Source organism: Charadrius vociferus, unplaced genomic scaffold (genome assembly GCF_000708025.1).
Source record: "Charadrius vociferus isolate BGI_N301 unplaced genomic scaffold, ASM70802v2 scaffold263, whole genome shotgun sequence".
Taxonomy (NCBI): Eukaryota; Metazoa; Chordata; class Aves; order Charadriiformes; family Charadriidae; genus Charadrius; species Charadrius vociferus.
Window position 1 is genome coordinate 2158972 of NW_009647769.1, and position 11668 is coordinate 2170639.

At 46.2% G+C, this 11668-nt stretch overlaps 1 protein-coding gene across 1 annotated transcript in view; it reads right to left on the reverse strand.

Moving 5' to 3' along the window:
• Positions 1 to 9056: 9056 nt before the first annotated feature.
• ARL11 (ADP-ribosylation factor-like 11) overlaps positions 9057 to 11668 on the reverse strand; it is a 4245-nt gene continuing 1633 nt past the window's right edge. Inside the window, exon 2 of the mRNA XM_009882393.1 lies at positions 9057 to 9109. Coding sequence (XP_009880695.1) covers positions 9057 to 9109 — 53 coding nt within the window. The remainder of the gene's footprint in view (positions 9110 to 11668) is intronic.

Sequence of the window (11668 nt, forward strand, 5' to 3'; positions counted from 1 at the left end):
CCTTTTGTGGCATAATTACGCTTCTGTTGAAACACATGTAGGACAACAAATTATGCCAAGCCATTAGAAAGCACTTTTCAAGAAGAAAAAGAAAATACAGTAGAAAACCGTGGGATGCAACAGGCAAAGCCTTGGAAGATTTTGCCGCGGGGGTTTGTTATGATTGCCACCGTCAGTTCCACGGCAGCGCAGGCAGGGTGAGCTGGAACCCCCTGAGCTGCTCAGGTCTGCTTCAGGGTGGTACATCAGACCACTCAGGAAAATCACCTCGTGTTAAGATGCCGAGTTACGAACTGGAGCAGCTTTGCACTTCCCTGGTTCTGGTTTGTGTGTACGTTATTCCACAGAAGAAGCAGTAACGAGCAGGTCTGATCTGTGCTGCTGGCTTAGGCCCAGAGATCTCCAGCTGCCACTGCGGCACCACGAGCAGCTTCATTTTCAAATGCATTCATGATACAGCTTTCTTGAGCAGCATATAAGTTTATAAAGGAACATAGGAGCTGGGTTTTTCCAACCTTCATTTTAAAAAAGTATGTTGGGGACAATACAGACTTGTGTATCACACCTAAGAACATTAAAACCATTATTTTTGTGTTTTACAATGAAGGCTACAGTCTTTACTGCTCTCTGCCTTCACCCACCAGCAGTAAAATAGGGTGAATGTCACCATGCAACCTCAGAGGAAAAATTTCGTGAAGGCTTTGGGTACCCCGCAGGAAGGATCTTTCCTGGACACAGTGAGGGAACTGCAGGAGGAGGTTCATTTTCAGTTTTGCTCAGTGTACATTAAGTAGGGCCCAGGGACGCACAAAGACATGGAAGGTGGATTAACCACCCTCCTTACTAAATGGGGTCCTGCAAAAGATGGTGGTGGTTGGATCTTTCTAATATGCTGAAATGAAGCATAAGGGAGCTCATGTCTGCATCCTGCTTATTTGCAAGCTGATCGTCTTTAGCGGCTTTTTTTCTCTTCCCCGTCCCCCCTTTTTTTTTTAACCCTACCTCCGTGAAGCCCTCTGTGTGTGAAAAGGGAAGATGAAATTGAAGTATTTTGCCAGTGGCTTCAGCCAGTTCAGTTCTAGGTTTTTGCAGGGAGATGCTTAGGGAAGCTGCACCTCTTGCCCTGGGATTAGATCCATCACTGTTCCTTACAGTTCGATGCCGTTTACAGCTGGTTTCCCCTGCATTTCGTACTTCTACATCCTGGTAGTGCTCCCTGAAATCTACATACTGCCTGCATTTTATAATATTGAAAATAAGGGATAAAGTCCTTCTCCTTGCCGTGGTGACCCTAGCTTACAGGGGAAATGACTGCAGTGAGGTCTGGCCCTGTCACTGTAATTGTGAGAGACAGTATTTGACATTACGTCTCTGGGGACAGTTTGCGTGGTCTTGGCTTTTGTCGTTTCAAGCACAGCGACACATAGGAAATCTCAGGGGATGAAACGTGTGTAGGGGGAGTCTTTGGACTCGTAAAATTCTCATGTTTAAATCAAATGCATACAGACTATTCCAAAAATGTGTAGCTTCCTCAAAAATGCGGTCTTCCAGCTTTTGCATCCCTCCATCCCTGTCATTTTTCAGGTCTCTGAGCCGTTGCCTTTACTGGTTTGGGACAAATATTAAAAAGAAAAATTAAAGAAATGAGAGTTTAAACACCCACCTTTTTTTTCTGTGTGTTTGGAAGGGAACAAAAATGGTTCAACTGCTGCTAAAACACATGCTGACGCTTGCGTCTCATGGACAATTTTCTGTCCAAAGGGCACGTTTGTGAAGACTTACAAGGAACTGGATGTGCAGCTACTGTGTGGGACACTTGGTAATAATACTCACTTCCAGCTCAGTCCATAATTTCAGCATTTCAGGGCCCTGTGCTGAAATGCTTAACCCTTTGCTGAGAAAAGGGCGCAGCCCAAGGAGAGTATTTAGCAAGGTGGCACCTTGTTTCTGCAGCAGGAGCATGTTCCCACTCACCCTGCTGTCAAACTGATGGGATTTTCAACCCAACCTTGATGTCAGCAGCACAGAGCCAAGTGTCAGCACTGAGCTTTGCACGGCTATCGATACCCAGGGAGGTGTTTTTAGGGGAGCTCAACCAGAGCTCTGTGCTTGAAGTATTAAAAACTGGACAGAAAGGGAAGAAATCACTACTTTAGTGGTCACTGTTTTCTCTGTACTTGGTATTTTAGTCAACATCTGAGCTCTTGAAATACTCCAGGAGTTTTACTGACCTAAGCAGTTGCATATTAGCCTAAATTTAATGGAAGAAAGATTTGGCCCTTATAGATTGGAGAGTAAATTTTAAAATGTGAATCCTACAGGTTTAGAAATGGAAGATCATTAAACTCCATGACTTTTTTTGACATAACCCAAGGACGGCTTCTCATGCTTCCAGTTGCAGGAGTATTGCTACAAGTATTTCTCAGAGCCCTTGAGCCCATCAGTTTTTTGCTCTTACCCCAAACCCAATTGCCTACTCAAAGACAAACACTGCAAGCATTGAAGTCACAGTATCATAGAATGATTTAGGTTGGAAAAGACCTTTAAGATCATCAGGTCCAACCGTTAACCTAGCACTGCCAAGTTAGCACTACACCATGTCCCTAAGCACTACGTCTACACGTTTTTTAAATACCTCCAGGGATGACGAGTCAACTACTTCCCCGGGCAGCCTGTTCCAATGCCTGACAACCCTTTTGGTGAGGAAATTTTTCTTACTATCCAATCTAAATCTCCCCTGGCGCAAGTTGAGGCCATTTCCTCTGTCCTATCGCTTGTTACCTGGGAGAAGAGACCAACCCTCACCTTGCTGTAACCTCCTTTCAGGTACCTGTAGAGAGTGATAAGGGCTCCCCTCAGCCTCCTTTTCTCCAGATGAAACAACCCCAGTTGCCTCAGCTGCTCCTCATAACACTTGTTCTCCAGACCCCTCACCAGCTTTGTTGCCCTTCTCTGGACACGCTCCAGCACCTCTATGTTTTTCTTGTTCTGAGGGGCCCAAAACAGAACACAGTATTTGAGGTGGGGCCTCACCAGTGCCGAGTACAGGGGGACAATCACTTCCCTAGTCCTGCTGGCCACACCATTCCTGATAGAGGCCAGGATGCTGTTGGCCTTCTTGGCCACCTGGGCACACTGCTGACTCATATTCAGCTGGCCGTTGACCACCAGATCCAGGTCCTTTTCCGCTGGGCAGCTTTCCAGCCACTCCACCCCAAGCCTGTAGCACTGCGTGGGGTTGTTGTGACCCAAGTGCAGGACCCGGCACTTGGCCTTGTTGAGCCTCATACCATTGGCCTTGATCAAAGTGTTAACACTGAGGACTTGAGGGCTCTTTTCTTCTCTCCTTTCACCTAGAAATCATCAAAAGAACAGGTTGCTATACTGCATCAATGTTCCTTCCAAGCTAAGTTTGTCTGAGAGCTAAAAGCGGTAGCAGAGAAGCAAAAGCTCCTCGCTGGGCAGGTTTCACTGCCAGCTGCAGGCTCCATGCCTGTGGACTGACCTCCCAAGTCAGCCTGTTCTCCCCCGTTACACCTGAGAAACTCAGTCTGTGCCTAACTTGCTCCGACTTACTGGGTGTGTAGTTGCTCGGAGCTGTGAAGTGGGCGGCTGCGTGGAGGCCGGCTCGCTGCTTGGCCCTGGGAACCGAACTATTGACTTACAGCAGTTTGCTGCTTAAGGGGCTTTTGGAGGCCATCTGTGCCTTGGAAAAGGTGACTGCTAACTTATAAGAGGTTGAACATCTGCTTTGCAACATCTGATGTGGGTGTATCGCTGCGTTAGGAGCTTAGGTTACCATCACCAGATTTAGTCCAGTGACGAAAGCCAAGTCAGGAGTTTAGCCAGTCTCAGCTCATGCAGGACTGCTACAGTCAGAGCTCCTGTGTGTGCTTCTGCTTCACCTCACAGACGAAAAAACGCCTGGGAGAAGTAGCTTAATGACCAGCTGTGTGCTGCTGGGACAGGAGCTCTGGCTGGCAGCTTCCTTCCTCCTCCACGTTTCCTCCTTGGTTGCTGCTAACAAACAAAGAATAAACTATTTCACCTTTGCCGGGGGTTAAGGTGGCCACTTGGCAGCAATGGACTGTAAATTAAAAGCTAGCTTCCCTTTTTGTAACCTGCTGCCTGCTAATTGGCAGGTATTGGAGCAGGGCACCTCGCCCCCAGGGTGTCTTGGAAATTGTGCGGCAGCCTGAGCAGACCAGGGAAAACCTCCTCAGTGTAATTTATTTGAGCACATGTGGGGTTGTATCTCATGCTGACAGCAGAAAGGAGATGAAGAAAGCATTTTGGGAAGCTTCATACAGTCAGGCTTTGGGTTTGAAGGTCACAGGTGAGGTTTGGAGCTTTCCCTGCGACACCTCACCAGGGGAATCCTCCTGGTGGCATCTCCATACACATGTTTGAGAGACGGCCTGTCCTGGCAGCTTGCGGCTCCATGACACCTGCTTGGTGACAACAACAGCTTGGGACACTTGCCAATGAAGTCCTTGGCCTCAAACACCACGTAGTGCAGTGCATTGCCCCAGCACCAAGGACCTGCCACCTTCTAAAGAGCCCAGAAGTCTACTTCAAGGTGCAACAGCTTTCCTCCAGCTCTGCAGGGACTGCTGTGGTTATCAACGCACCTTCTGGAGGATATCTCCAGCTTTCCAGCACTGCCAGCCCTGACGGAAAGTGTCTTTCCCAGCAGCTGAGTGAAGAGGTTGGAGCAAACTCCCACAAGAGCCATGTCCTAGCCTAGACCTCACATTCTACCTAAACTCAGAGTTTAAAGCCTCCTTAAGTATAATGTTGGAATAAAATGCTGAGGCGAGTCTTAAAGTTTTACATACATGAAAGGCAGCTGCAAAGCTGAAAAGAAGAGATTGGTCGCCATATCCGCTGGGAATAAGATGAGAAATGCAGTCAGCAAAGGCGCCTAGGACAGGATGCTAGAAAATCTCCTACGGATAGGGAGCGAGTCACCAGAGAAATATACATCCATTATCTTCCACCCTGTTTAAGGACAAGTCAGCGAAGTGCCTTGGGAGGAAACTGGGGAGTGACCAGCAGACCTGGGCATGGCCATGTCTTATTGGCCTCTCCTCTACCAACTCTATCCCAGCTGAAACCATGACACTGCATTAGTGCTTCCCTGTCAGCAGTGGCATGTGAGCTCCCATGCAGCGGTGGAGGAGGCAAATGGGATCTTCAGCTCTGCAAGGGGAGGGAACAACAAGGTAATTTGTTACCTCTGCTGATGGTGCTGGGAGGATAGACGGCAATGTGAGTGACTTTTTATATGGGATGAAGATAGGGTGCAGAAAAGAGCAACAAAAATATTGAGGCTGTTTTCTTTATCGAAGACGGAGCAGCATCTGGTTGAAGTCAGTCACAAGTGCCTCTTCCCAGGGAGAAAATATAGAAGAATAAAGTTCTCTCTAAGGGAAAAAGCCCAGGAGAACCAAGGGACTGAACTGGCACCTTCCTGTCAGGCCATGGTGCCCACATCGCCTGAAGCCCTGGGATTGCCTGCAGCCACCTCCACCAGGATACATCCACAGCCCTCCCAGTCATTCCCATGTAGTGTCTTCGAAGACCTGTTTTTTCAGGATGTTGTTCTCATCCCTTCTGCGGCAACTCTGGAGGCTCGTGACCACTTTCCTGTGGTTACAGCCCAAAACCCACTCTTCCTTGTGGAGCTTCCTTTGCTTTGCTGGTGACAGGCCCATCCCATCTTGCAGAAATGGGGCATCCTCAGGAAGGGTTTCTCCTATTTTGCCTCCGTATTGACCTTCCCCCAGGAACAGGGGGAAGCTACTCCTCCATCCTCGTGAAAGCTCAACCCTGAGGCGTGCTGTGCAGATACCTTACAACTGCATCTCCCTTATGAAGAAAGGCTGAGAGAGCTGGGACTCTTTAGCCTGGAGATAAGAAGGCTGAGGGGAGATGTTATTACTACTTACAAATATCTAAAGGGTGGGTTGAAGGAGGATGGAGCCAGACTCTGCTCGGTGGTTCCCAGTGACAGGACGAGGGGCAATGGGTGCAAGTTGGAACATAGGAAGTTCCGTTCCAACACACGGAAAAACTTCTTTACAGTTTGGGTGACCGAGCACTGGCACAGGCTGCCCAGGGAGGTTGTGAAGTCTCCTTCTCTGGAGATCTTCAAAACCTGCCTGGATGCAGTCCTGAGTAACGTGCTGTAGGCAATCCTGCTTTAGCAGGGGAGTTGGACTAGATGATCTCTAGAGGTCCCTTCCAACTCTGAAAATTCTGTGATTCTGTGATTCTGTGACCTGTGTACAGTGATGGACTCCTGCTCCAGCCCTGTACTGACCCAAACCTCGTGTCTTTGGAAATACTGCCTGTCTTGGGGGATGGACTTTTAGCATTGATCTTCATTTGTGCTGTTATCAAAGGACTACTATTCAATGCTGTCAAAAGCCAGAAAATAATGGGGTGTAAAGTGCTTGTCTTTATGAACAGAACAGACCCTCACCTGATCATACACGCCCGGGAAATGAGGGCCCCAGCTCTGCTCTCAGCTGGTGTTTTTCTTCCCAAGGAAACCTCCAGTTTGGTCTTTCCAAAGTCCTTTCCCTCCGTTATCAAACCTCATGTGGGCCTGTGTGAGCGTGTCTCTCACTGCAAAAACCTGTGGCTTTGTAACCGTGCCATGGTTTGGTTAAAAACCAAATATTGCACCTACGTCCAAGGCCAAGCAGAGCGTTTTAAATGCAGAGCTGCCGATCACCAGGCAGGTTTTGTTTGTGCAAGTGGTTGTGGCCTGTTGAAAAAACCCTCGTTGCCACATCCAAATGTGGTTAGCCAGCACAGGCCAAAAAAAAAAAAAAAAAAATTTAATAAAGATCTAAGGCCTAAGGGAGAATTTAAGAACAGTTCATCATCTCTGAGAGCTCCAGGGAGATTGTTTCTCACAGCAATTAGTAGACAAGATGTTGATGGTGCTGGACTGATTTAAAGCATTAGAGCTTTGGAGGTGGCAGGTGTTGGATTGGGTTGGAGCAGAGGTTTACACTTCTGGTCCAACCACAGAGAGTCAGGCAGGGACACAGGCAGAGGGGGACGTGCTTGCTGAGTCTGGGCCAGCATCACCTTCCACAGCAGTTGGATAATTTATCTTTTTTTTTTTCTTTTTTGCAGGAATTTTATACAAATTGCCTTGTGTGAAGTACAAGGTGGGGGATGATGTGCTCTCAGCCATGGGTGCAGCGCTGAGGCCCTAACCCAAACACCAGCCTTCCCCTGGTGTTTTTAATGCTATCTGGATGGCAAGCTGAGGGCTGCGACTCGAGAAAACGCAACATGAAAAAATCAAGTATCAGGAAGTTTAGATGATGGCCGGTTAATTAATCATTTGAAGACTGTAACGTCTTGAACTGTAGTTTGTCAGTTATCTTAGTCATAATTGCAAGACTGGTTTTTAATACCATTTGGCAAAGTTACTAATTTTTTTTAAGAGGTGGCATCACATGTGGTTTTACTCCTTGTTTTTTCTTGTTAAGTTACATGTGGTGAATCTTTATAGGTGGTATTTCAGGGTTTCTTTAAGAGAAGGAAATTAACTTACAGCCGTTAGGTGTATTAAAGCGATAATTAAGACATTCCACTGCATTATACAGCCTGTCTCCTAACAAAAGGGGTTTTTTTTCAGTATTTTTTATGTTGTATTTGAAAAGAAAGATCTTCTTAGTTTTTTTTTTTTTTTTAATTCTTCTTGACCATTTTTTCCCCCAGGCCTTTTCCAGGTCTCTGGCTGCTGCCCTAGCACTCTTCTCCCAGTGTTACAGCTGGTCACAGCTCCCTCTCACGCGTCCTGTGGCTGCCTCTTCCCTCTTTAACTAGTTCATTGGCAACCGTTCATGCCCTTGCCCCGCAGCCCTCGGATCACCTGGATCCCCTCTGATCTCAGGCCCTTCAGCAAGACCGTGGTGAAACCCATCAGAGAAGCCCCAGCAGTAACTGCGAGGCAAATGCCATGTAGGTCCATTGGCAAGCAAAGGAACAGTGCCAAGAGCAGAAATCAGCTAACACGCAAGTAGAAACTGTTTCTGTGTCATGGATTGGCTGAAGCATGGAAGCTGTGAAGAGACCGGGGAAAAGGTGACTCGTCCTTCCTGTACTGGTGAAGAGAAGAGGAAAAGGTGACTTGTCCTTCCTGTACTGGTTTTTAACATTGGTTGGTTTTTTTTTCCAGCTCACTGCTTTCGTTCTCCCTGGTGGAAGATGGAAAACTCCTTGTCAGAAATTAAAAAATAAATCTGCGCTGGGTTCACAGTCATGAAAAGGGTTTGTTGAAGCTGCTTTAAAAAACAGTCCTACAGAAAGGTTAGTAAATCAGTGAGTAATTAGCTGTGTCCTTTCATAAATAGTGTAAAAGATGACCAAAGTGTCTCAGTGTCCTTGAATGAGGCAACAGGACCCGGAGGCAGCTCATGCTGCAGTGATCCCCGCAAAGCAGAGAAAGGATGGAAAGTCCCAGGGCTGGAGGAGCTGATGATCCTGGGCAAGGAGGCTGCTCTGACAGCCCGAGCAAGGCCAGATACTTACCAGCATGGGTCTTCTTAGTGGAGTGGTGATGGGGAAGATTAATGCACAATTATGGATTCTGATTACATTACTGTAAAGGTTAATACATACCAGAGTGTCTCTAAAGGTGTTGGGCTGTTGAACCTCCATCCTTGAAGACATTCAAAACTGCTGCACCAGGCCTTGAGCAACCTGATATAAGCAGGGTATCGGACCAGAGTCCCTTCCCAACCTTGCTATCCTATGAGTTGGCCACTTTTGCCAATACATGTAGTTCATAACCACCGGATTCAAGATCATGGAAAAGTAGACTGCATTAACAACTAACTACTGAGCAGGTCAGTTAAAGAGAACTCAAGAAACTGTAGGAAGCTACTAGCAGGGTCTGGAGGCAGGATGCAAGTTATAACACAGGTGGTAGGGTCAAAAAACAGCAATGAAACTATTCCCAAGCAATACTTTTCCTTTATAAAGAGAGCCAAATAAATACTTGTTGCTGAAAAAAAACCCACCAAAAATCAAAAAGGAAACAAAAGGGAAACTGCTTGCTGTTCCAAACATCTCCTTTTGGCTTTGAGGCAATCAACATCAGGGGTGGCAAGTGGATGGACTTCGCAACCAGAAAAGCTGTTAAAAAGGAATCTTGAGCAACCAGAGTGGGCTATGGGGCCAATAACACAAAGGATATTTCAAATTTGTGAGGAACCTGAAACAAGAAAGAGTCATAAGGATTTTTCTTTTATCTGCTACTAAGAGCAAAGCTGTGTTATTTTAGAAATCAGCGCAGAGGCTGAGACACCTATCACACACCCAGGAAGATGGAAACTCTTAAGTTCAAGGGTGCTCTCCCGGCTGGAGTTCGTAAGCGCAGATGTTTAAGGGATTAATACCGTTTCACATGGCAGCAGCTCTCCCGCAGAATTACCAAGAAAAAGAGGCAACAAACTTCCCTCCCTAGAGATGGCTTCTTCCTGCAAACCTCCACGCTGCTCCCTTTGAACCAGGCAGGAGTTTCGACACTGAAGCATTTAAGTGGTGTTGGGTGAGCGTCCTGCAAGCATTTGGTTAGAGCAGGGCAGGGCTCGTTAGATTGACTTGTTTTAACACGTTTTCCAATGCAGAAGAAAAGAGAAAATAATTAGAAGTAAACTCTGTGTTGCTGTTTCAAACATTGTGACCCAGCATCGTTTTGATAGTCTCTAACAATGGCATAAATGAGCTGAGTAATGTGACCAAGCATCTAGAAAAGCCTTATTGCAGAAAATAAGGATGCTAAATCACATGATGCCTCATGAGATAGAGTATTTTGCCAAGTTACTGCTTCAAGGGAAGTGAGAATACTTGCAGTAAGCGGGATGTTGCTTCATCAGTTTCAGGCATTCAGGGTTCCCACTGCCAAGAACAACCCCTTCTTCCCCACATCCTACCTTGCTATTTTAATTTTTACTTGGTGATCTCTACCAAAGGCTGGTGGTTACCTCTATTTGCTGCCAGAGAAGGCTATTTTTTCTCCTTAAAGGGAACACTCATGGGGAAATGGGAAGGTTTTGGTGCTCTTTTTAACTACTAGCAGACAATCCTGTAGAGTCAAATGCACAAATCAAGAGCAAAATGAGAGTAAAACATCAGGACAACCTTTCAGTCTGTGTTGAGTTTAAACTATTGCTGATCCCCAACCCTAATGTACAATACTCATCTTTGTTCCACATGAGTTGCAAGACCGAAACACCAGCGTACTCAAGGAAGAGATTTTTTTTGGCATGGTGAAATGAAGATGATCAGAAGGATGGAGCACCTCTCATATGAGGACAGGCTGAGAGAATTGGGGTTGTTCAGCCTGGAGGCTCTGGGGAGACCTTATTGCGGCCTTCCAGGACCTAAAGGGGGCCTACAGGAGAGCTGGGAAGGACTTTTTACAAGGACATGCAGTGACAGGACAAGGGGGAATGGCTTTAAACTTGAAGAAGGTAGGTTTAGAATAAATATTAGGAAGAAATTTTTCACTGTGAGGGTGCTGAGGCACTGGAACAGGTTGCCCAGAGAAGTTGTGGAAGCTCCATCCCTGGAAGTGTCTAAAGCCAGGCTGGATGGGGCTTTGAGCAACCAAATCTAGTGGGAGGTGTCCCTCCCCATGGCAGATGGGTTGGAACTCGATGATCTTCAAGGTCCCTTCCAACCTAAACCATTCTATGATTCTATGATTCTATGATATGTCAGAGCCTTTTGCGTCGTGCCTCTAGGACTGGTATTCAAAACAGCTCGATGGGCCCCTGGGAAGATGTGGCTTTTTCATGTACTGGCGACCAGGTTGCATAGATGACCTGAGTTCGTTCAACTCTGTCTAGATACTAGCACATGTGCTGTCTCACAAGAACTGCTTGGTCCACCTCTCACAGCCAAATACCCAACACGTGCATTGAAGACTTGTGTGTAGGAAGCAAACGATGACCACCTACAACAAACCAAAAGGCAGATCAACCTGCTTATGTTAACTGCAAAGATTTAAAGATGTGATTTTGTCCTCCTTACCATGCACACAGCTTTGTCATATAATTCATTACATGATTCAGTGCTCCCTAAGTATACTCGTATCCATGATCACTTAGGCTAGATCAACGCTGGAGTACTATTTTATAGCATATAATAGTTCTTATGCATTAACGCAGCTAAAAAATGTGACTTTTTCCACTGGGAAGGATTTCTTTTATTGAGACCTTCCTATAAATGTCATATTCTGTTTCTTCATGACTGTTTAAGCCTTGTTTTCCAGCTGCTGCCTTCTACGAAATGAGGCTAATAACAGCACTGGTAACAGCTGGATGATTAATTCTTTAACAACTGTAAAATGTTCTGGCAAGAACAGAAGAGGATTTCACCATGTATTTCTCTTTGATGTTTCTACATTGAATAAGTTCTTCCTTGAATGCAGTTGATCTCTGCTGCCTGAAGATGTTGTGTCCTTTCTCGCCCCTTCCCCCACCACTTTCATTTGTTTCATAATAAAGTAGGGACTGCTATGACATTTCTTAATTTTAACCCTGAATAATGGAATTTTGAGTACAGGGAGCCCTCAGGCACACATTTTACAGGTCTTTCCAATGGTAGGGTCAGCCGGATTGGATGAAAACCC